This window comes from Fopius arisanus, unplaced genomic scaffold, assembly GCF_000806365.1.
Source record: "Fopius arisanus strain USDA-PBARC FA_bdor unplaced genomic scaffold, ASM80636v1 scaffold00038, whole genome shotgun sequence".
Taxonomy (NCBI): domain Eukaryota; kingdom Metazoa; phylum Arthropoda; class Insecta; order Hymenoptera; family Braconidae; genus Fopius; species Fopius arisanus.
The window spans coordinates 998,901-1,022,854 of NW_011887777.1; the positions used below are offsets into that span (position 1 = coordinate 998,901).

The window sequence follows — 23,954 nt, forward strand, 5'->3', positions numbered from 1 at the left end:
CATTCATGGCTCTCAGAAAATAAAAAAATTACAGCCGACATAAATACAGTTTTTTTTTTCACAATCATGATTACGAAAAAATATGAATGAAAAAGAATTACAATGTTCTTTACAATGATTTTTTTGTTCACACACCAGAAAATCGAAATGCTCGATAAATTCTGTACACGTTATTGGCATAGAATAATTACAATTTGCGAATTTAACAATCACAATTGTAATTTTATTCTCTTTGTGGTTTGTAATCACTCCCTCTACAGCTATAGTTATGGTAATCATTATAATAAAGGTACGATCACTGTATATATATCTATGTATGTTAATATCAATGCAGGAAACAGTCAAAGCAGTTGAGATCTCTCATAATCGCAGAAAAACTTATTCAAATAAGATGATTGATCGTTTTTTCCAAAAGTTGCTTAATTGCTCAATCATAAAAATCGAGTTGTAATATTATTCTCATGACTTTTTCCCTTTTTTCTTCTAAACAATAATACCTAATTTTCAATGTAGGTAATTTTGTCGCTCGTGTTCTCCGTAATTTTACATACAATATAATAGTATTTATTATCTACGATAATTTCTAATCAGTTTTTAAATCTTTATATTTACGTCTACGGCAAGGACCGGCCCACTGTGAAACATCTACAGTAATGTTTTTTTTTTATCCTAAAGAATATCACTGCCCACTACGTGAAGACTTCTAATGATTTCGAATTATCTCTACACATCTGGCAAATGCTAATATTTTATAATTGGGTTTCTTAAATTCTCGTGAAGAAAATGAAATTACGAGGCTATAATTATTCACTCGGTTCATTCGACACTTCATTGAAATAAAATTGGCAATTTTTTACGTGACGATTTTTTTTAGGGGAATTTTTTTTTGTGAATTATTCAGGTATTCACAGATATTGATTTTTCCTCTATGTGCTCCCCTCAAATTTTCAGTACACCTGATAGTAGTTAAGAATGTTTCATTATCAATTGTTATAACAATATTAATACTGTCAAATAATATGGCGTGAGAGAAGCTATGATTTCGCCAATTATTGATCGTACTTATTGACTAATATTCAAGATCAGTATGAAGTGATTGAAATTAGACAAATCGAGTTTCACTAATTGTCGATTTATCGACAAATGTATTGATATTAGGCAGAAACATTAGAAAACTTTTGTGGTGGTTAATTAAATTTCCAAGAAAAAAAGTCCTCAACATTTTTCTCTAAAAGCAATATTTTTTGTGGAATCCATATTAAAAAATTGGATTCATCTTATTTCATCACTTCACAATTGAGTAAAAAAAATGAATAAATTAGCATTTTGCCGTGGTACAGTATAATTACGTGATTAATAATTATTTTGATTTCTGATTATCAGTGAAACCGAGAAGATGGATAAAGTATTGTAAACAACGCTTGAACACATGGAGCCATGCAAATTTGGATTTAAAAATCCAAATGAAAATTTGTTGTGAGCTCGCGTAAATAGACACAGTCCCAAAAACTATCCGGCAACTTTTCCCCCGAATTATTACGGAGAAATGCCTCAAAAAATTCACACATATGGTACCAACTATTATTTTATGAGAGTCCATGAGAATACTAAAACGGTATGGAGCAGACTGGTGTGCATAAAAATGTGAGGGGTTCATTCTTGCAAAACAAAACAAAATAAAATCTTCGAAAAACTATAACGTACAAAAGTCTATACATATTATCAGTCACAAGAAAGAGAAAAGATCATGACAAAAAAAAATACAAAATAATGTGATGTGACAAGCAAAAGCTACTAGCCAGTCTACCTTCATACTGACCCTTTCAAAAGAGATTTACTATTATTCAATCTCCACGCATTCTTACTGTAATTCGTATGCAGCCGCTGGTAATACCGCTCAATTCGTTAAGAATAATTAAATTCCAGTACCAAAGTGCTAGAATAATTCAAACTTTGCGTTTTTACTTGAATTATCTCGAAAACTATCGATTTCAGGTAGAAACGTCATGAAAACTTTTTGTGGCTTATTAAATTTTCTACAAAAAAGGTCTTTTGACATTTTGTCGAAAAATCTGTAGGTTCTGAGATCAAGCGATATTTCCGTAGCAAAGTAAAACGGCTCAAGCTTGTCAACTTAATGTTCTACAAAATTGTCCGGAAATATTTCCGAATTTAAAGTAGAAAACAAAATTTTTGTAATAACCTTTTCTGAAGCTGATTAGTTCTGAAAAAAAGGTAGAACAAAAATCTTGAAATTTGGCTTTTATTCTTGGATATTCAAGAGGAATTTGAATTACTTTAACAACTTCGGTACAGATATCTATCCAGTTTGCTTTTAACAGTAAATTTCTCATTCGTTTAATCCGGTTTTCGACGAAATGCCCCGGAAATCAAAATGTTGGAATGAAATACACCGTAATTGAACATTGAGCCATCAGGGGTATCTCCCAAACTCCAGGAAATCATCACCCCAAATCGGTGATAAGCAGAGAATTTAGATACCACAGCTTTCCCCCTCCTTGTTTTCACGGAAAACAACTCTGATCAGACCTCCCCATTATCCAAAACATTAAATTAATCGAATGTGCAGATTTAAAAATGCATATGTAACCCAGAATTTTCATCAATAATTTGACAAAACTTGAAATTCCGCAGTGAAGTGATTGATTCAGTCCTCCTGCAAGTTTTTCAGAAATATATTGAAAACCAAGGGTGAAACGAAAATTTCTCTAATAACCTTTTTTCCAGCTCTTGATTAGATCTACAAAAAAGGTTCAAACAAAAATTCAATTATCTCCCTTGGTTTTGGAGATATTCATAAACTTCTCCACTGAATTTCTAGAAAAAACCATAAATAACAAGAATATCGCCTTGACACGGGAGAAAAAAACATTAAGAATCAGATATGCCTCCAAGGGGGTGGATCAGGGGGTGGAGGCAGGGTTACTGGTTACGGGCGGCAGTGATTCCGCTTCCTGCCACCCTCGTTACCATCCTCATCCTCTCCCCCACGTCTTATCTCTGTGTATCGCTCTCCTTTGACACTCACTATTTTATTGTCCAAATAGCGAACCAGTTTTTTTGGCTCACGCTTTGGTGTCACTGGACGATGCTCACGAGAGTCGTCATCACGATCGACGTAACTGTACCGAGCAATTATGCGGGATTTCAGTTCATCATCGTTTACACTAGCCTTTGCGCGTCTGTTTGGCTATACCAAGATAAGGGAAAAACCATTCAATAGTTAATATTAATCATTCAAAGAATCTTCCAAGTCTTGTGAGAAAGCCAAAAATATTTGAAATATCATTTTTTTATTCTTCATTTTCTCACACTTTCGACTATTATAGAATCATTTTCAGAAGAAATATATGAGGAGTCAATAGTTGCTTGATGGAAAAATCCAATAGGACAATTTTTTTCCCCTTCAAACAAGACTCATTCTTGCAATTAATTACAGAACTATTAAAATTAGAAATCAATACCTGAAATAAACTTACCGTTAAATAAGTGAGATTACTGGTAATGCTCTGACCAGCTTCTTGCCTGTGTAATGCAAGTTGAGCAGCTTTAGTGATGTCTCCATCAGCGATGGCGAGACAATGACGAATTTCTGCAGGACTTGCAGCGGGAAACATCTCCTGGAGCAGGGAAATTTCGTGCCAGGAGGCTTCCTGTTGCTGCAAGCGAGAAACAAAATCAAATAATTAGACAAACGATCGCTCCAAGGAAATTGAATTACCTCAGTGAAATATTCTCCACTGGAGTCACTGCCAGCATCACTCGTCTCACAAACGTGATGGACTCTCATTCTCTGGGAATCTGGAGGCAGAAGGGCTGCCAAACTCAGCTGACCCATTGGATCATGAGCCTGACAGTCGCTAGAGCCCTTTGTGTCCTGTCTCAGTTCACTCTCCACATCCAGCAACCATTTTGACACAGCATCTTTCTCGATGCTTGAAAATTCTGGGAGGCAGGCTGACACCATCTCACATAGACCCTCGACATCCAAATCCTCTTCTAAAGCACTCTCTTCTACCATTGACACAACGTAGGAGAGAACTATGTCATCAATCAAACTGAAATCAATAAATCAAAAAATAGTAAACAGTTATCGAGGGTAGTGGCCGTGCGGTTAGAGTGCAACACTAGCATGCCAATTATCCAGGTTCCGGGGCACCGGCGCTCAGAGTTTATAGCACTCTAATATCACAGTTTCACTGCCGAGCGATAGTCCTGTCGAAAGGACCAGAGTACCAGGGCATGTTTTTTTCCTCCCTTCGGCAAATGCATTACAGGGGTTTAGGAGGGTTGGATTGGGGGGGGGGTGAGGGGTGCCAAGCGAACAACAAATGGTGAAGACCCACAAGAATATACGAGACAAAAAGTAGTAAACAGTTGATTGCAAACTTATCGATTTGATGATTTCCAGAAATTTCTATAATTCTCTAATCTAATATGATTTCAATGTAATTGATAAAAAGACTCACCTTAATTGTGCAGTCGGTACTTGCTTCCTGACGAAGCTAAACAGAGATTTTTTAACAAGCTCCTCCTTTTCATTGATAGTTTGCTCCATGATTCTCCAATAAATCTCACAGCAGTTGGTGAATTCTCAGCCGCTCCTTCCACTGAATAAAAAATAAATCCCAAACGATTACCCCTCGACAACAAAGGGCGTAATTACCACGAGGTTAACAAAAACAGAAAAAAATAGAGTGTGAGACACCTCGTGCTAGTTCGCTCCAAACACTTTTTTCAATCAATATATTATCATTGCACTTGAATTCCACTCGATAGGAATTAACCAGTGAAAAATAATTCTCCACATCCGTTTCAATGGAGATATATGAAAATAGTCGGAAATGAATATAGTGAAGGAGAGGAGTCTAGCACCGGTATTGCAGAAAAAAGGGCCAACAATGTCTGAAATTGCATTTGCGTTGAATGGAAAGGGTATCTCTATTCCACCCTAAACAATACGTACATTTATTCAATTGTTCAACTCACCCCTCGATAAAACTCCTGATGATTGTTTTGAAGATCGGGAATTGATTGGCTGATGAATTATAAAGTATCAATTTTTCGAATACAAACAATCGCCCGACAATTTGACAGGTCAACTCAGAGTAGGGGATGTGGAAGGGATTCTATTCTCAATCTCTTGGTCTCCTACTTCTAGAAATGCCGCCCATTTAATTCAATGAGAGAAAGAGAGAAAGCGAGAAAGGAGAGAGAGTAACTCTACTTGGGCGCTGCCTTGTGGCGCTTGTATTGTACTTTGACATAACCTGACCTGTCAAATCACCTGAAGTTAGCTGCAGCCGCTGCAGCTCACTATTCAACTCCATGTGCGGTTATATATTTACCAATATTTATCTTCTGACCCTTTTACCAGTTCAAAGTTTCTCGACAAATCATGAAGCAAAAAGACCATTCCCAATTCTATAATGTAGTCAAATGTCTCTCTAATTGTTAGTTTTTACTTCAATCGAGTGACACAATATGGAATAGATAAAAATGGATCACGAGGAGGAATTTTTGAATACTTTTTTCACCCAAGTAACTCAGCTGTGCTTCGAAAAGGCCAAGGAGTCTGTGGTAATTGTTCTTCAATTGTTACTCAAAAACAATAATGTAAACGTAGGAGTTTTGCCAAATAATTATCGGAATATATTCGATATATTAAATCTAATATATTCGATGTTCGACGTCATATTCAAAGAAAATAGATTTTCATTTTGACTTTATACTTTTTTTTATCATCTACTATAGATTAGAAAAATTGCAGTTTATCCTAATTGCCCAGTTATTTGATTTTTATTGATCAGTTATTTATTTGATCAGTGATAATCCATTTATTTTATCAGGAAAAGGAGAGAGAGTCATGTCGATTGACTCAGATGGGACCCTGGGGGATGCTTCTCATGCACCTTCCACAGGTAGTCGTTGCTGAACGTTCCTACGCAGATTTGGGTTTTCTCCACACGAAAAATAAGGGATTCCTACGTAAAGATGTATTTCATTGTTCATTACTATCACATCTTTTCCAATAGAAAAAACAAAATCATGAATAATTCTGTTGTTATACAGAACTCGTTGAAGACCATTTACGAGTCTCTCAAAGGCGATTTAAGAAGAGTCGAGGAGATGACGAGGGGGACAAACACAATCGGAGCCACTGTTGCTGAAGTATCTAATCAACTCTGCCAGTTTATCACTGCTAGAATACAGTTGATCGAATTGTGAGAAGAACTACTTTATTTTTATTTCGAATATATCCACTCGTTGGCTGTTTCTTCGGGTCGAAACTTTCTTAGTTTTTGAGAATTTGATTTTTGACAATTATTTTGATGTTTCAGCTATGAGAAGATGTATCATATGAGCTTAGCCAATAAATCTATGAAACACGAGGAATTATTGGGGATTATTGATAGCATCGTCGATGCACATTCGTTGTCATGCTCACATATGGCTCTGATTGCCATTAAAGCTGCACTGACGTAAGAAATATTCGATTACTTATTTCGAAAGGGAGAATAATTAAAAATCTAATGAATTATTAAACACGATTTTTTTTTTTAATTAAAAAATCAAAAAACAATATTATCGAATTAAACAATCGAAAAAGTTTGAAAAAAAAAATTGAAACACTGTTTTTTAAATCCATTAATGGTGGAAGAATCAGTCTGAATTTTGAAAGGGGTGAGGGTCAGTGTTTCACTTATATTTATAATTTGAAAGAATTTTTTATTCACCGAAGAATCGAGTCAGATACATTAATACAATTTTTCAAAAGATTGATTTTTCAAGAAGATTGATTGTCGACGTCATTGGAGCGTTCATATTGTTATTTCCCAGAAATTCCATTCCCACTTATAACTGACCATTTGATCAATAAAAATTTGGTAATTGTTTTTTCAGATTAGAATGTGAAATTCTAGTGCAATTAACGAGAGCACAAGTAGAAGTGAGGAACTGGAGATTTTTATCAAGCTTAATGGCTCTTTATGGCGCACAAGCAAGGATGTCTGCCTGGGAAAGAACTCTTCAAAGTAAAGAAGTAAAAACATTTCCGAGATTAATCTTTTAAAATTTATTAATTACTATTAAGTACCATCTCCATCACATTATATTAATATATAATCTAGAAACCAAAAACTTCAGTCGAAAATACCATGAAAATAGCGTAAATATAACAGAATTACGGTTTGTAAAAAAAAAAAGTTTCTCTTAGAGAAAAATTGTAAACAAATTGACAATGAAGCATTTTGTTCATCTGTCTCTCATCACTCAACGTATTTTTATCCAAAAACTCACGCATATCATTTGGTTGGGGAAAATTACATTCCGTTACAAGTTTACAACTGCATATATCTAATATTCATGTTTTCGGAACATTTCATACAATTTTTTAACAAAAACCGGGCAAGGGAGCAAAATACAAATAGCTGTAATAATCAATTTACAGTATGAAAGGATTAATCTCTCGCTTTTGTCCCTCTTACGTTCTTTTCATGTTTGTAAATCTTTTGCAAATTCCAACAGATCCTTTTTACCGAAATTATGTAATTATATTATGTGAGGAGAAAGAAAAAGAACAAGAAGTTTACATGAAATTATAATTTATAAATGTTTACATTGTAACATTTCACTGGAGCGGCCGGAAATCGAGTTGACTAAATAAAATTCATAATTATTGACTTCTAGTCCTGGAAATTGGGATTCGGTGCCACGTTTCTCAAAGCTAATCAACAACCAGCTCTTTATCAATGGCTGGTGAAACTGAAAGGTGCGATTTTAGCAAAATGCTCTCTATATTTCCACACGACCTTGAGCCAACAGGCAACGCAGGGGGAGATGAGGAATATCATGAGTAAACAGAATCTCGACTATTACCACAAGTACTTGAATTATTTTCTTTGCAGGGATGAATCAAGTCTGTATACTGAAAAAAAAAGAAAGGATGACATATAATTTTTATTTAAAATCAATGGAAGAAAACAGTGAGATCATGTGATGATTATGATTTATTATCTGAAATAGGGTCGACTTTTTGCTCCTGAATTGATATATCCATATTCAAGTAATTGATTCAATGGGTTTATTTGTTTATTCACTTGTTCAGGGTTCAAACGTTCCAAAGGAAGTGGGACATTTTGGCTGTCTTGATCATGTTTGATGCCCGTGGAGCTGAGAACTCAGGCCCTGGATACCGACACCCAGACAGAGAACCTGATATTTACGAAGAATTTCCCATTGTTGTTGGCTGTCCAAGTGTAAGATTTAATCCAGTTTGTTAAATAATCGACGACATTGAAACTTGTCTTCGGGAGATATCTTATAATCTAATGAAAATAACAAAATTCGAAAAGTTTGGGGCATTACAATTTTGTATTAAAAAAATCTTATGATATTCACCCCTGCAATTGTTCGGTTTCGAGATAAATGAAAGAGTTCAAATTATATCGGGATCAGTTGAAAAATTATATTTCATTTGAATTTCATGCATTTCAATATTTCATTCATTGATGATGATGTCATGAATTTTTTATTTAGATATTTGTGAAATTAGTCGCCCTTTTAGAACTTGAAAATAAATCTTTCAAATTTTTCCAGATTTTTTTGACTTTCCACCTCGGAGATATGAGTTTGGAATTTTTTTCTTAAAACCTCACGTTCTTTTTGTTTGTTCTATTCGTTTTATTTGTTAAGCGACAAAATTTGCCGATTTTTCAACGTACAAGATTAAAACGAAGAAAATTTCAAATTTCTAAATGCGTACTACTAATATTTACGGAAAAACAATTGAAAAGTGAAGAACAATAAATTACATGACTTTTGATTTGTTCCATTTTTTTTAAGAATTCCAATAATTAACACAAGTATTTGCAACCGTCACTCAAGTTAGATATCCCGCTGAATCAATTTATTTTTCTTCTCGAAATTTCGGATTTTTAATCAAAACATTCCAAAACCCAATTCCACTTATTCACGCGGTTTATTATGAATGTACATCAACGCTATTGCACGGTATTTCACCGAATAGACATAATTTTGTTAATTAAAATTTTTACACGTATTTTTACCAAGACTTCTTGTCCAGAGATGGCAATAAGAACTTAAGACGTTTTCCCGCTGATCGAAGTAAAAACTGACAGATAAAATTAAAAAAAAAAGTCAAAAACAAAACAAACATTATAAATCCGAATTGCGGTGGGAGAAAAATCTTGTAAAAAATTCAAATGGTAATTTTTAAAGTTCAATAATTGTACAAAAAATGGACATGAATTTTCAAAGAGGTGAGGGTCAAGAGTTGACTGATTTAGTATGAAATAAGTTAGTGAATTTGACCTTGTATTCTTCCCGCAGATATTAATACAGAAACCGTCAATCCATTGGGACACAATCAGACAAGCAATCAAAGAGCGATGTGCAGAGCTCCTCAACATGGACAAAATCCTTTACGTAAAAAGCAGCAAAGATCCAATAACTTATGCAATGTCTAATATAGACCCCCGAATGACCTTGATAATAGTCTACGAGAGTGGAAAACAAAAGGACAAGGACTCCCACGTCGTTACATTCATGAATGACTTATGCGCCCAATTGAAATGCAATAAAATTTACGAATGTTTGAAACTCTCCAAGTAACAAGTACCAATCGATCTCAATTCTTATAGAGAGGTAATTTATTTTTGTACATTGATAATTGTAAATCACAAGAGAAATTGAGGTACGTGAATCGCGGACAATTGAATAAATATTTAAATAACAATCTGTTGAATTTTTCTTCTGATTCAATCGTTCAATCAATTTAGTCTAATTTTCAATATATTAATTCAAATGGCGGAATATTAAGTTTAATCAATAAAATTAAGATAAATGGGAAATTAAGTTCGAAGAATAAGAGGAAATTTTGGAGGATTGAAGATGTTTTGTGGGGCAAAGAAAGTGAAGATGGGGCCAAAATTTTTAGTAACCGATTCTGAGTGTTTTGAAAACCAGTTATGTTGTAGGAAAATTCAAGTGGTTATATCTTCCAATAACATATTGAGAAATACTCTACAAGTTTTTTGGACTCAACTTCAATCATCCACCTTTTTCTTTTCCTAACTTAACTCATCTACTATCACATCGTTTCCACGTCCTGATGATCGTCCCACAACTGTTCCATTTTGGCGTCGTCAAGTATTTGCCTGAAACTCACTCCAATTAATTCAACAACCCAAAAAGCCCTGAAGAACGGTCAGGTGAAAGAAAAAAATCACACAAAGTGTTACACACGCAGAAAAGCTTCTACCCATGCACTACATAATTATGTCAATAAAAAAAAGAAATTACTCGCTTCAAATTTTATGCAGACCCTTCATAGTTTGGTCTCCTGAAAATACATGATCTATTTTACAACCTAAATATGGAGTACTGGAAAAATCCTACCTTGTTTTCAGTAAAAAATACAGAATGTATTTAAAAAAAATATACAAAACTCCACGTAAGTAACGAAATTTAAATCTACTTGACTAAATGAAATAGTGGATGTCCTCTGGGGAATATAAGCAGGGTCAAGCTCTCCAAAGTTAGAAAAGAGATTTATTTTAAATGAGAATTACTTGTATGCATGCCAATATCGTTGTTCTCGGCTTCTTCTGAGATAATAGAGGGTTCCCAAGACGACGATACAGATGACTATTATCATACTGATTAGCGCTGCATCTATAATAAAAAATAAGTAGTTAGTTACTTTGAGAATGTATATAACTGTTACTTCAAGTGGTATTTGTATTTTCATTTTTTTATTCTACCATTTTCATTGACGCTTCTGCATAGACCCCGAGCAATTTTCTTTTTGAATATCCATGAGAAATTATTCACTAATATTATATTCCTATCCTGATTTAGCGTCAAGTGAAGTGAAAGAATAAAAAATGTCTAAAAGTGATAAATCTCGAAAACTGTACAAATGTCAAGAATTTTATAGAATTCGTAGAGATAAAAAATTAGAGCGATCAGTCCTGAAAGAGTCTAAATAACAATGAAAGACTCTTCTGAATGATTTAACAGGATTCATTGTTAAGTGATAATTATATCAATTATAGTGATATTGAATATAAATTAAAACTTTGAAAACTAGAAGGACTTCAAATCTAGAGGTTTCCTAAAATTTTAATAAAGTCCCCAACAAAATTAGATAATCGAAAAAACATGTTGTCATCGTCCTTCCAGAAGGAAGCAATAAAAAATAAATATTTTAAGATAGTAGTAGACACTTACAGACACTCTTGTCTTTTGATGGATCCTCATATTCTTTGAGGCAAGGTTTAAAAACCTCCAGAGTCCCATTAGTGCTGGGACATTCGGAAATATGAAGAATATTGCAAAAGAGTGACAGTAAATCGATATTGTGGAAGGGCTCTAGTTTGCAATGTGATAAGAATGCTGGGCCTTTGGCGAAAAACATTGGCCGTATTCTACGATCCTCATTATCGTAGCCATGTACTCCAAATACCGATGCATTGGTGACTGAAAGTGAAAGGAAAAACAAATAAAAATTATTATAAATGTTAGTAATAAGCTACATCTTCCTTAATAGTTTAATAGTTTATAGTTCAATTAATAGGTACAAAATAATTACTTGTAATGTTGAATGCAGACTGATAAAAAGGAAAACTATCATAGAGCCCCTCAAATGCATACCCAACCTTCGCAACAACGAATATTGAGCTCATCCTGCTATTGCTCCCATAATGATACCTTTCTGGTATTTCATACTTCCACCAGACTTCAAAGGCCCCAGTTTTATTAGCTGCTGCTTTGAATTTATTATAAACGTTGTGTTCCTTGCCTAGAAAAAGACCAGTTGAAAGTTTTCGAAGGCATCATAATTGATTGAACGGGTATTGATTATAGTTCGATTAATCAATTTACCTTCGTGAGGCATTATGAACATCGTAGAGGTAGTGGTGACAGCCTCGTACTCATCTTTGCCCACCAATTCCGTAATATTTACTATTTTAGACATGGTAACATCAGCCATGCCATGATCACTCAAGTGGATTACATTCACGTCATGGAGATTGTGTTCTTCTAATTTAGTGTGGAGGTATTTAGTGAAGTCGTCGAGTTTTCGCAATAAGTCCTTGACTTTTGGGTGCTGAGTGCCTAGACCATGGGCGTGGAAATCGGGTTCCTCGATGTATAGTGCTGCAAAGTTTACTGGATTTTTTTCATCGAGAAACCAGGATATCACTTTGTCTGCTCGGACCTTCCAGGGCATCGCCATGTTGAACGGCTACAAATTAAAATTTTATTACTCTCGTTCCTGCCCTAGTAAACGCAACTGTCTTTTTAGTTTCCTCTATGGATATGAATAAAGAGCACATTAAATTCGCTGAACAGTACGAGGAACGTTTTCATCTTCTGCAAATGTATCACAAAAAGATTCTATCATATTTAGTCCTGAGACCTTTTATTTTTTCGATAATAACTGAAAAACTTGAAAAGACATTACGATTCATTTCAAATAAACATTTCACTGGCTATACCAGTATTCATTACTTCTAGTTGGGGTAATTCGTTAAATGAATTAGTAAATTGTATGTTTTACCACAGTTCTATTCCCACAGACGTGGGTATAGACACAATCGATTCACTAGGATAGAATCAAACAAGCAATCAGCGAACGTTTATGGACAGAATCTTTTACGTAAGAAGGAAGTATGAAACATATTTTGTTCTGTATTTTGTAAAATATATTTGGGAATATAGTATATTGGCGTAAATTAATTTTCTTTAAAACTGTTTGATGGGGATTGCTTTATATATTTTTTATGTGGGAGCAAAGGGAGAAATCATGCTCTATTCGTTTCGAAAAGGGCACTTTTAAGATGCACTATTATAAACACTGAGTTTTGCGTTCGAATGGAAGCTTTGCAATGAATCATTTTGACAATTGTCTAATTTTCTCTGAAATATCAAAATACGAAGTTTCAAGTAAAGGTGTGACTGTATGAGGAGGCGGACTTTTCGATTTTCAGAAAAAAACGAATTTATGAAAAGGAGTAAAATTCAAGCTAAAAATCTGAATTTTTGTGGAATAATGGGCATTATTTGGGAGCATATCTCGACGAAATTTCAGATCGACCGGTCGAAAATTTGCCGATGTATACCGATTCCTCTCGAAAACGTTATTTTCCGAATATTAACAAAATCCATTGTTCTATTTGAAGATTGGTTGATTATTTACCACGACATGACTAGGTACGACCATCCCCCGATATTTGTATTCACCTCCAGGCCACATCATCGTGCCACTGTACCTATCCTCGCCATCGAGTGCATTGATAGTCTGAAATATAGAATTTTAAACGATTTTACAACTTGAGAATTCACGTAAAATGGAGACTTCATAGATATTTGTTATTTTGAAAATGATTCGGTAGAAGTATTGTTAAGTATTATTAGTGATGCCAAAATGCTTTCTCTCTTACATCCTGCTTTACGATAAGCTCATTAGGTTCTCACCCAAATAGGTAGAATATTCTTATTATAAGTGAACAATTCCTGGGAGAGGTTGAGGTAACCTTCGGGGCCCAGAAGAGCAGTCTCCAGCACTCCATGGGTTTCAGCATAAAATCCGGTGGCAATAGTGTGGTGATTTGGGATTGTTTTTGTCACGAACACACTCGTCATGTACTCTACATCCGTCCACTCTTCTTTCATCTGGACCATGAAAGGTGTAATATTTTTATTGAAGTAGTCGTATCTAAAAAAAATAAATAATAGTGTTAAATTATTTATCTCACTTTTGTTAAATAATTCCACTGAGAGTCCAAGTTTTTTTTTAACGAAATATCCATTCATTCGGAATAATTACACATTTCCACAAGATCCTAGTCACTTCGCATATATTCTTGAATGAATTCCTCTAAAAATGACTTATTATTCACTAAATCCCGTATTATCATGAAAAAATAATTACAATTCAGAGGCCATTCAGAGTTATGATTAACATGATGATTTAGATAAGTAATATGATTATAATCGTGGAACCTTAAAGAAAGGGAAAAATACAGCATAAAATACAACACAAAAAAATTGAATATTAGTCTTCCAAGTAAATGAATATTTGGCGGGAATAATTCCCTTTATGCACTGCCATAGAATATTTTTTTAGAAAAAAAATGTATGTTTATATTACCTGAATCCGTCATATGACACGACGAGCAATTTTGGATGTGGTGACGCCAAAAAAACATATTTTGTGTTGAGCAATATGAGAAATAATTGCACCAATATTCCTAATTGGTTCGCCATTCCTAGGTTTTTGTAAAAAAACTTCTCTACGTTCAGATCTTTGATATTATTTTTAAAATCACAGGGACATTGTTTTCTCTGAGAACATAAAACAATACAATTCATTAGTTTAAATTAATGTCTGAATGCTGAGTAATAAAATTCAACAAAGGACGAGACGATTTTTGACACCTTATGATATGGGCATCAATCGCAAAAAAAAATACACAAAATAGAACGTTTTACGATAGCATTAGTTTTCACACGAGATTTTTTAAATTTATTATTATGTGTCTTGTTTCAAATTCTGATGTATTCCTCAGGTTATCACCAGGTGATTCCTGAAGAGATCCACCTCACACTCTCTTATCTCCGATTTCTCCATTATTTATCATTTTATTTGATTTTATTTGTTCAATTATTATTTGAAAAATAAGTGTCAAACACAACCACCCCAAGATGACACAACAATTACTCTAGTAAAAAAACGAACCCAAAAAAATATATTAATCACGTTAAAAAGACGTTATGCGTTCAATGTTTAATTAATAAATAGCAAATATGTCACAGAAAAATTTTTGATATACCTATATTATTTTTTTTTAACGTAAATACTGGATATATAATGTAAATACTAATAAATATCATGATTAAGAAAAGAAAAGTAAGTTAACCACTCACGTTTACACAAATCCAATTTTTTATCACCCAGTAATAACTTAAAAAATTAATCTGAATTTAAAACAATACGAAGTAATATGAATATTGAAAATTACGCGTCAAGAAAATGGCTACAATTTATAATGCATTTTTCCCAAACAATTGATTAAACAAAAACACAGGGAAAACACTCTTGAAATTTGGTGCAATTTCCTTGAAAATAATTTAATATATATATTAATAAATGATAAATTGAATCTTGGCAGATCAAATGATTGCATAAATTCTCAAAATCGCACTGAATATTGAGAATAAAATCAATAACAGATGTCAAAAATCTCTCACTGTTTTATAACACTGTTTTATAAGCGAGACAATGAAAAAATGTGACAAATATTTGTTCCACTCACAATGTTATCGTTGTCGATAAAACTTATCCACTAAATGCCAAAAATAGGGGTTAACCAGTGATATTGACGATCGATGAATCCATTTCGACGCCGAATAATTCACTAGATACAATATTGTACCTGTCGTTCGTTTATTTATAATTCTATGCAATTGTTGTACGTAACGAGCGAAGAGAGTCCCCCATTCGACTATTGGAATGTCTTGTTCTTGTTGCTACAGGCACTCTTTTCCAAACACAACAAAAAAAAACCTATCTATATAAAACATAATATATATATATTATTTGGTCTCTTGTTTTTCATTGGTCGGCGCACACGTGGCTCAATCATGGCACTTTCTGCAAGAAGGGACGAACTCAAACGTGTCCCCTGGTTTTCTCCGTAAGTAATTTTCATTAATTAATAAAGATAAAATATTAATCTGTCTAGTTAAACAAAAGGATTCAATTGTTCTAATGGTGTTATAGGTACGAGTGGCACGCTGTTTACAAACAAATTTATTCTAATGACACCGAACAGCAGACGAAAGGTTATGAGACACTGTTGGTGTGGAAGGCCCGGTAAATTAACAAATCAAATTTTATACTTCAAAATTTTTATTTTATCTTTCATTTTTAGTTCATGCTCGTCTAATATGACCTATTCTTTTTTTATGCGAAAAATCCATTCGGTTTTTAATAGAAAATAATATAATCGTCTGGAAGTATAACGAGTCAGATGAAAAGATTTATTTGTACAATAAACAATTTACATGTGGTTGACATTATACAATTTTGCTTATTCATCCATATCGTAAAAGAGAAAAAAAATGTACGGATCGGTTCCGGAAATGTGTATGGTAATAGATAATATAGATAGTAACCTTCCAAATTTTTAGCATTTGATTTTTGAAAATGGTACACCACAAGTCTCTGGAGTTATCCTCTATCTATAATAATTTTTTGCCGAGAATGTATGAGGTCAATCGTTTAGGAAATCAGGAATATATCTTGAATTATTCAAAGAATGTGCTCCAAAATCCTCAAAACAAAAAGCACATTGTGATCTACTTGTATTTAAATTAATTAAATTAAATTAAATTTGTATTTAAGTGCTACCTTAAATTTATCATGCGGAATTCACATATGTAGAAGTCTGTACGAAAAGGCTCCACTTTGGCGATATTGGGCTTATCTATAATAATAACACTTGAAAAGCAATTGAAAAAATGGTTGAATGAGGTTTTTCAATTTTAAATCGTTGAGGCCTTTTTCATATATAATATAATTTTCTGTACAATTTTTCCTTTAAACCCCAAATATTATAAACAAAATCAATGAATAAAAAATTACTATCCCCATTATTTAAAACGAGAAGGGGTTTCCTCGGGTATTTTTGAACAATACAGAGACGCTAAAAATTGAAAGATCAGAAATTGGTACAGAGTTTTGTGGATTGGTCTAAAAATAACCGCGAAAATCAAATAATTATTCCAATTTTACGTTTTAGACTGCCGAAGCTTCCAGTGGGCATCGAATGCACCCTTTCCTTGATACAAGTCTGCTTGCGAGATCGTTCGTGGACACCCCAGATAAATTCCAAGGCGCTCCCCATGCACTACGAGAACGATCTCTCTCTTATGTATGCCACTACAATAATGCGATTCCTGAATCAAATCTCAAATATCGGCCCTACGAAGCAGTCTTCTCTCTTCCAAATAGCAAAACAGTTGAAAATCCCGGAGTGGATCGTCAACCTGCGCCACGATGCAGCTCACGGTCACGATTTGTCCTCAATCACACTTTTAAGAATGGCCTCCAACATCCTGCTCAGATGGCTCCATGACGAGTACTGGGCACCAGAAGCTCAAGTCCTCGAAAAACAAAACGAGATAATAGAACTCGAGGAGATTGAAAACTTCGAGTGCCTCGTTGATCTGATTGAACTCTGGATGTCAATCGGTCTTTATATGGAGTCCGAATTCTCGGTCGTCGCGGATCTCCCTGATGACCACCTCAGAAACACTCTCATGGACTTCCATTCTCATACGAAAATGACAAAACGAGATCTGGATACGAGCATACCTTCAGAACACCTTGACGAACGCACTTACCGTCTCAAAACAGCTAGATCTCATTTATTTACGGAAATATCCAACGAACTTCGTCGGAAAAAAGACCAAAAAACCCCAGGAAAAATCATCACCGACCTTCTGGTTAATTGTGAAGTGTTCCTGGCCAGTTCCGAGATTCTAAGTCTTTTTACAGAAAAATCTAACGTCAATGAGAAGCATGAAAAACTACCTAGAAAAATGATCGCATTTTGGCAACCAATAATTGCACTCCTCCATGAGACGAAAGTCCTGGAGATGCTGAGCATGAAGTTGATTGACGTTGTCCATTCTAGGGAGAGCTCTTTCCAGAGTAATCAAAAGAAAATATCTGCAAGTTTATGGCTGAAGGCCATTGCCCAGAGTTTTGTTAAACTTAGGATTGCGCAGAGAGAGGGGGAGAAGTTTGAATATTCTCAGGGCAGGGGTAAGAAGATTCCTCAAAAGGTCATAAATAAAAAGTTGGAGGGAATTATTAATAAGAAAGTCCAGGATTTAAAGGATTCCCCGTGGCTAGGATTGAATACTGACGTACCCAGGATTTTTAGTGATGAGAGTTTTACTGAAGACATTATAATTCAAGCCAATGAGTACACGTCGATTTTTATTGCAGAGTTCTTGGAACTGGTCAGGCCTGAGATTAATTCGGAGAAGAAGAATAGTTTGCTGGAATTTTTGAGAATTCAGAGTGCAGAGGTGATTGATGATGATAGGGATAATGATGATGTCGTGTACACTCTTCAAGACTTCAAAGAAATTTGTGGAGATATAGAAGTGGGTGATGAACAAGTGCCTGGAGAGAACTCTGCAGATGAAGAAGTCAAGGATTCAGGTTGGACGATGGCTCCAAGAGATTTCAATTGGGGAGATTGTGTCTTTGGGGTTCTTCCCTGGCAGATCAACTCGTTGCAGACTCTGGAAGGTGCAGTGGAACCTAAAGTTGTTTGTCCAAATGATGAGGGTGATATTGTCCCGGGGATTGTTCAGGTGAGTGACTTGGCGAGGAAGAGAGTCAACTGGGAGAAAGTCTTCAGGAAAAGTCAGAGGGGCAAGAGAAGGAGAAAAAGGGAAGCTGATAAGGTAGTGGATAAAGCTATTCAGATTGTAAAGAGCCGGAAGATGTAAGCATGCAGAAATAAATAATAATTTCATAATAAAAATCAATGTTCATATTCCTAAAGCATACGCCCACTTTTGCACAAATATTTATTTTTTTCATTTCAAATGGGCGCATTACAGTCGTTCATGCCGTCATTTATTCGCTGGTTATCGAGGTCGACAATCGCTTAGAATTTCCTGAAAATTTCAATAATTCAAATGCAAATAAATTTCCAGTGGTATTTTACTTACTTCTCTGGAGTAACATTGAAGTTCTGATGAAGTTTCCGTTTTCTCGTAAAAAGAATAATGACGAAGCCGATGAACAGACTAATTACCAGTATTGATACTACCACGACTGTAAAAAAATCCAAGTTGTCAGGTTTTCCTTCAGAATCTCAGAAGGATGCTTTCAGGTAATTATTTTCTGTTGACACATAAAGCAGGAAACTTACGGAAGACATCATAATTGGATTCCTCCCTAATTTCCCTGATGCATTTCTCGAAAGACTTGATCTCCTGAGTTCTCCCATGACAATAAATGTTCAAAACTCGGCAAATCAGAGGATATAAATCTTCATCATCATCATCTAATGGTCCTAGAGTGCAATGTTTTTCGAATGCAGGGCCAGTCGCGAAGAAAAAGACTCCTGGTCCATCATCATCGTCTTCTTCAGAAGACTCAATTTGGAACTCATTGGTAACTATAAAAAAAAATCAAGAGAATGATAAAGCTTGTAATGCAGAATTTATGATGGAATTGAACTGTTGAAATGTGATACTATTTATGTCAACTGTTGTCTTCAGAATTTCGTAATTGGTTACAGCCTTTTCAAATATATATCCTGGTTTGGCAATGAGAACGATTCCCTCTACTTCGATTCGCTGACGCAATTGTGAATTGGGAAGTTCGGCCTTCCAATAGACTTCAAATCCTGGACTTCTTTCCATGAATGCCCGTAATTTCCCGTAAATCCGCACTGCATTATCTTCAAACATTTACAAGATTTGATATATAAATGAAGAAATACCATGGAAATCTATTCTATGAAGGATTGGAATTGTAACACTTGGAGATATTTAAAATTCGAGTCATTGACGCAAAAGAATGAAATATCTGAAAACGAATGAAATATTCAAACGCTATTTGCGCTCTCTGGTTGTTTTCATATTTTCAACGAAGTTAATTAATTAAAACTAAATTTGTTTATGCTTTTAGAAGATTGTTTACCTTCATCTGGCCTGATGATCCAAGTGGAAGAACTACCAGCAATTCCATAATGTTCATTCCCAATGATCGCTGTGATATTGATAACTCTCACTGCAGAAATATCGATCATCATACGATCGCTCACGTGAATGACGTTGACATCATTGAGATTATTTTTCACTAATTGATCATACAGATATTCAGTTGCAGTATCCAATCGTCTGAGTGAATCATCAACTAGGGAAAAATTGAGATGAACACCGTGCGTGTGCAAATTAGGTCCTTCAAAATACAACATTGCCAGATTTATTGGGCGATTAGGGTCCTTGAACCAGGACACAACCATGTCAATCCGAGAATTCCAATTTTCATTCTCATTGAATTCCTGGAATTTTTCTATTTATAGTATGACATTTCCTCTAAATCATTCACATGAACCAAATGAATTAACATTCCAAAAAATAGCTTTTTTTTATCAAATTTTTCAATAGACGCGATTACTTATGCGATTACTTATGATAACATCGTACATTTAGATTTCTCCAATAATTTTGAATCCTTGAACATAATAAATAATAATAATAATTGTGTGTTCAATTTGAAATTTGTCCAAGATGATTTGATTGGTGATTACACATATCTCTTCCGTAATATTTTACATATTAGTATTTATTGGGAATCCAATTCTGAATGCCTTGAATATTAAATGGACCTAATAATTAATATTTTACCATGACATATGTTGCGCGCGTCCCATTAAATACAAAATCCCCGCCAGGCCACATCATCAGTCCACTGCTCCTATTCCTTCCATTGATTTCATTGATAATCTACAATAGAGTTGAGAGAATATTCATTGAAAATAGTTCGGTGATCGATTGATCTGATTAACCGACTATTTACCCAAATAGGTAAAGCATCTTGGGCATACGTCGGGATGTGAATGGACTTATTGAGCTGCTCATCTTGTTCATAAAATCCGTCATTTTCCAAAGACTCGCGAGTCCCCGTAGAATATTCCTTGGTAGCAGTGACACTATGTGAATTTTTTCTTTTGAAAAAATCATACTTGGGATATCTCACATCTCCCCAGTCCTCTCTCAAAGCGTTCAAGAAGGGGGTGGCATTGTGCGCGAAATAATCGTAACTGAAGAATTAAAAATCATTATTGTACTGCCTTCTAGCTTTTATAGGAAAGAATGCTAAAAATTAAACAACACCGGAATCCACTGTATGATATGATGATAAGTTTTGGCACTGGAGGTTCTCGAAGTATTCCCTGAACCTGTGCAACTAAAATTAACACCAGAAACATTATTGAAGTATTTATGAAGCAGACACTCCACTGGGAATATCAATGTTCCCTTGTTGACTCATACTGTGCATACGTTGCCTATTGACATTGAACCAACTACATGTCCATATTCCGTGTGATAGCGAATAATTTTTTTACCTAATTACCGTAAATTTGATAGTGCGCCCTGTTCAACGCGGAAAGACGCAAATCTTCATAAACTTGTTTAAATATTACTTGTCAATTGAATTTTTCAAGTTCGATTATGAAAATTATCATATTTTTAGAATCTTTAATATTCTTTTTTATAAGAATTTTTTTTTGTGTCAAGTATATCGCAAATAGAAAATTATGTGAAAATGTTCTTCTACCGAGAATTGAACCATTGTCGTCAGATATGGATTGTATTGTTTAAAAAAAAAATCTGGTTCTTACAAAAAGGTCCCATTCTAGAGTTATTTTATTTCTCTCATTATCGCTGTGTTATTTGCTACTATCATACGTATTTTATTCCATTGAGAACATTCGTTTTGTACTAAATTAGAGAGAAGAGTTCTATGTCTCGGATAATTAATAATCAAAATATGTCAGCTGTTGTGTTTGAGGATTTTTTTTAATGAATTAAATTATTAATTTTTTTATAATTCGAAATCGAACGAATAAATCGCATCAATTTCGCAATCCTCCACACGACTTCATCGACAGAATGCAATGGCCTATATGTGAGATTCCAGTGTGGATTCAGAACAGACCAAGGGGTGAACTCGAGATTATTTGGTACCTGATGCCGGAATCAGTTCAATCACGGCTGCCGGGCGTTTGCCGGCGATAAGATTAAATTAGGATAAATATCGATCACAATCACGGAGATCTTCGTGGTGATCGATCTCTTGTTTTCTTCAAACCCAACTCTTCATGAATCTGGTGAACCAGTAGCAAGATCACTCGGTCCCTACTTTCCATGTGGAGTTCTGTGTATAAAGACACATTAAATACATTTAATGTAATATTGTGAAACGTCAAGTGAACTCATCGTGTTGGATTACAATAAGATCAAATTGGGGGGACCAACGCGGAGCGTTGAAGGCGTTGCACGCCCATCAGTGGAAAGAGTGCGACAATAAACTAGTTTACTATGGTAATTAAAAGCGAATACTAAACAAAAGTTGTGAAAAAAGGAAGAGGTAAGAGTGAGTCATCGAATAAATAATCAGGCTAAGGTTAAATCTAGTGAACTTGATAATAAGCAAGAATTACTGGAGGATTGGACTGAGACGACAGAACAATGGGGAGCTGAGTACAAAAAACTCAGTGAAATGATAAGACAAGAACATGTTGATAAAATGTACCACTGGGCTACGTATGCACTACTAACACCTCAGTGGTGAGGATAGCTAAGTCAACAAATGATGGGAAAAGGACAGCAGAAGGGACATCGGATGACCTAGAGGAGAGAAAGAAGTCAAACGAAGTCTCAGTAGTGTTTCATTCGGTGATGTTCTCAAAAGTCCTCCTTTCCGCCCTCGTATATAGTTAAACTGTTAAAGTTAAAGTCAGAGTGTCTTATCGTTCTTGTCTATTGGTTGTGTCTCAGCTTCTTTCGTCCTCCTGTCCTCTTCCTCTGTGATGTGTTTTATGTGTTCTGATCTTGATCCTGCTTTTTCTCTCGTCATGTCGCCGTAGTACACGGAGAGAAAAATACATCAGTATTTCGTGTGAGTCCATTCAAAAATTAGTGTGCTATTCACCAACCCATGGGACCAAACCGTGGTCAACAAAAAATTCGGATGTGACGCCCCAATTTTTAAGGGAGTCTCACGGAAAATTAGCGTAAGTTCTTCAAAAAGTAGGGTGCCACAGCCGAATTTTTCGGGTGGGTCATTCGAATTTTTTGTTGACCACGGTTTGGTCCCATGGGTTGGTGAATAGCACACTAATTTGTGATAGAATTTTTTCTCAGTGTATGATTTAATGTTCTTTGCACTGCCTTGTTCTTTTTTCTGATGTTTTGGTATATTTGTACGTGTGATTCTCGTACTCATGTTAGTTTTATTGTCTGTTTTACTTGGTGGTCGTCCTCTTTTTTCCTTCTCCGTCTTACCGACCGCCGCTGAGTTCCTTCTCTTTCTCTTTTTGAATCACGGCGGTTGTATTGTTGGTCGCTGTTTTCTTCTTCTACTTCCGCGGTGTCTCCTGTCTCTCTTTTTCTTTCTCTCCCTCGCTCAATTCTAACCTTGCCTTATTCGATGCCTCACTTCTTCCTCTTCCTTTTTTCCCAACTTTTGTTTAGTATTCGTTTTTTTACACTGTCGTGGTATTCTATATTATTGACTATTATAAAAATCTTCAAATATTATTCGCAGAACACTACTGTCTTTGTAAAATTTTCATGAAGCCCTTTTTCCTAATTTTAAGTTTTTGGCGCAAATATGTTTGCATACATGAACTATTGTTTTTTTTTTTATTTAAATTTCTAATGGTAATAACAAGAGTAAAGTTGTTGCTGCAATTGCATTTTATTGTCGTACAATTACTCATGAAATTATTAAACTCAATCTCCCTTAAAAATAAAAATTACATAATGAATAATCAACGATAAAGTACGAAGTAATAGCTGATGCACCGAACGTTATTGTAATATCTAAATGGTATAAAAAATGTACTATCACAATGTTCACCAGGCACCATTCCTTCAATTTATCTTTCGAAGTATTTTAATATCCTATCACCAATTAACATTTACCACCTACTTACACTAAAACAATGGGACTATTGTTGATGGACGGCCGCAATGATATGATTTTGATCTATCAACCAATTTTTCAAGTCTCTTTGGTTCTTACGAAACATTAATTATGATCTATTCAATAACTTTTTTTACGTAACAGTAAAAATGAG

General features: G+C 34.7%; 5 protein-coding genes across 9 annotated transcripts; 2 read left to right on the forward strand and 3 right to left on the reverse strand.

The window, feature by feature from the left end:
• Positions 1-62: 62 nt before the first annotated feature.
• Positions 63-5,196, reverse strand: LOC105266471 (CUE domain-containing protein 2-A). Its single transcript, XM_011304657.1, has 5 exons — positions 5,011-5,196; positions 4,491-4,631; positions 3,743-4,079; positions 3,501-3,680; positions 63-3,211 (listed from the first exon to the last, which is right to left on the reverse strand). Exons 2-5 carry the CDS (start codon positions 4,577-4,579, stop codon positions 2,951-2,953), a joined length of 867 nt encoding a protein of 288 aa, XP_011302959.1. The 5' UTR covers positions 4,580-4,631; positions 5,011-5,196; the 3' UTR covers positions 63-2,950.
• Positions 5,197-5,308: 112 nt separating this feature from the next.
• On the forward strand, positions 5,309-9,778 carry LOC105266474 (UPF0536 protein C12orf66). The gene is made up of 8 exons (XM_011304663.1): positions 5,309-5,601; positions 5,871-6,017; positions 6,094-6,245; positions 6,363-6,503; positions 6,925-7,063; positions 7,711-7,904; positions 8,129-8,279; positions 9,373-9,778. Exons 1-8 carry the CDS (start codon positions 5,521-5,523, stop codon positions 9,652-9,654), a joined length of 1,287 nt encoding a protein of 428 aa, XP_011302965.1. The 5' UTR covers positions 5,309-5,520; the 3' UTR covers positions 9,655-9,778.
• On the reverse strand, positions 7,840-15,563 carry LOC105266472 (ectonucleotide pyrophosphatase/phosphodiesterase family member 5-like). 5 transcript variants are annotated; one of them, XM_011304660.1, is made up of 10 exons: positions 15,366-15,563; positions 14,201-14,394; positions 13,525-13,765; positions 13,247-13,348; positions 11,929-12,292; positions 11,636-11,845; positions 11,275-11,523; positions 10,614-10,716; positions 10,345-10,384; positions 7,884-7,948 (listed from the first exon to the last, which is right to left on the reverse strand). In XM_011304660.1, the coding sequence occupies exons 2-9, from the start codon at positions 14,314-14,316 to the stop codon at positions 10,357-10,359; spliced, it is 1,413 nt and encodes a 470-aa protein (XP_011302962.1). In that variant the 5' UTR covers positions 14,317-14,394; positions 15,366-15,563; the 3' UTR covers positions 7,884-7,948; positions 10,345-10,356. The 5 variants fall into 5 exon arrangements, with proteins under 5 accessions (XP_011302964.1, XP_011302962.1, XP_011302963.1 ...); XM_011304661.1 differs by having other exon boundaries at positions 7,926-7,948; positions 10,349-10,384; XM_011304659.1 differs by lacking the exon at positions 7,884-7,948 and adding an exon at positions 9,861-10,199 and having other exon boundaries at positions 15,366-15,562.
• Positions 15,564-15,636: 73 nt separating this feature from the next.
• Positions 15,637-18,582, forward strand: LOC105266475 (uncharacterized). The gene is made up of 3 exons (XM_011304664.1): positions 15,637-15,746; positions 15,833-15,925; positions 16,854-18,582. Exons 1-3 carry the CDS (start codon positions 15,694-15,696, stop codon positions 18,577-18,579), a joined length of 1,872 nt encoding a protein of 623 aa, XP_011302966.1. The 5' UTR covers positions 15,637-15,693; the 3' UTR covers positions 18,580-18,582.
• A 90-nt stretch (positions 18,583-18,672) lies between these two features.
• On the reverse strand, positions 18,673-21,173 carry LOC105266476 (ectonucleotide pyrophosphatase/phosphodiesterase family member 5). Its single transcript, XM_011304665.1, has 8 exons — positions 20,983-21,173; positions 20,666-20,909; positions 20,494-20,592; positions 19,784-20,147; positions 19,335-19,541; positions 19,008-19,256; positions 18,805-18,910; positions 18,673-18,750 (listed from the first exon to the last, which is right to left on the reverse strand). The coding sequence occupies exons 1-8, from the start codon at positions 21,075-21,077 to the stop codon at positions 18,741-18,743; spliced, it is 1,374 nt and encodes a 457-aa protein (XP_011302967.1). The 5' UTR covers positions 21,078-21,173; the 3' UTR covers positions 18,673-18,740.
• Positions 21,174-23,954: the final 2,781 nt, after the last annotated feature.

What these genes read in the sequence shown, in the direction of transcription:
- LOC105266471 (XM_011304657.1), bottom strand. Translation starts at nt 4,579, where the DNA reads ATGGAGCAAACTATCAATGAAAAGGAGGAGCTTGTTAAAAAATCTCTG. An exon ending in GTACCGACTGCACAATTAAG is followed by an intron (nt 4,080 to 4,490) that starts GTGAGTCTTTTT and finishes TATTGATTTCAG; the next exon opens with TTTGATTGATGACATAGTTC. An exon ending in GTGGAGAATATTTCACTGAG is followed by an intron (nt 3,681 to 3,742) that starts GTAATTCAATTT and finishes TCTCGCTTGCAG; the next exon opens with CAACAGGAAGCCTCCTGGCA.
- LOC105266474 (XM_011304663.1), top strand. Translation starts at nt 5,521, where the DNA reads ATGGATCACGAGGAGGAATTTTTGAATACTTTTTTCACCCAAGTAACT. An exon ending in AGAATACAGTTGATCGAATT is followed by an intron (nt 6,246 to 6,362) that starts GTGAGAAGAACT and finishes TTGATGTTTCAG; the next exon opens with CTATGAGAAGATGTATCATA. An exon ending in GAACTCTTCAAAGTAAAGAA is followed by an intron (nt 7,064 to 7,710) that starts GTAAAAACATTT and finishes ATTGACTTCTAG; the next exon opens with TCCTGGAAATTGGGATTCGG.
- LOC105266472 (XM_011304658.1), bottom strand. Translation starts at nt 14,316, where the DNA reads ATGGCGAACCAATTAGGAATATTGGTGCAATTATTTCTCATATTGCTC. An exon ending in TCGTACCTAGTCATGTCGTG is followed by an intron (nt 12,293 to 13,246) that starts GTAAATAATCAA and finishes TTTAATTTGTAG; the next exon opens with CCGTTCAACATGGCGATGCC. An exon ending in GTCTGCATTCAACATTACAA is followed by an intron (nt 11,524 to 11,635) that starts GTAATTATTTTG and finishes TTTCACTTTCAG; the next exon opens with TCACCAATGCATCGGTATTT.
- LOC105266475 (XM_011304664.1), top strand. Translation starts at nt 15,694, where the DNA reads ATGGCACTTTCTGCAAGAAGGGACGAACTCAAACGTGTCCCCTGGTTT. An exon ending in CGTGTCCCCTGGTTTTCTCC is followed by an intron (nt 15,747 to 15,832) that starts GTAAGTAATTTT and finishes ATGGTGTTATAG; the next exon opens with GTACGAGTGGCACGCTGTTT. An exon ending in CTGTTGGTGTGGAAGGCCCG is followed by an intron (nt 15,926 to 16,853) that starts GTAAATTAACAA and finishes TTTACGTTTTAG; the next exon opens with ACTGCCGAAGCTTCCAGTGG.
- LOC105266476 (XM_011304665.1), bottom strand. Translation starts at nt 21,077, where the DNA reads ATGTTTCTGGTGTTAATTTTAGTTGCACAGGTTCAGGGAATACTTCGA. An exon ending in AAGATGCTTTACCTATTTGG is followed by an intron (nt 20,593 to 20,665) that starts GTAAATAGTCGG and finishes ACTCTATTGTAG; the next exon opens with ATTATCAATGAAATCAATGG. An exon ending in GATCATCAGGCCAGATGAAG is followed by an intron (nt 19,542 to 19,783) that starts GTAAACAATCTT and finishes AAATGTTTGAAG; the next exon opens with ATAATGCAGTGCGGATTTAC.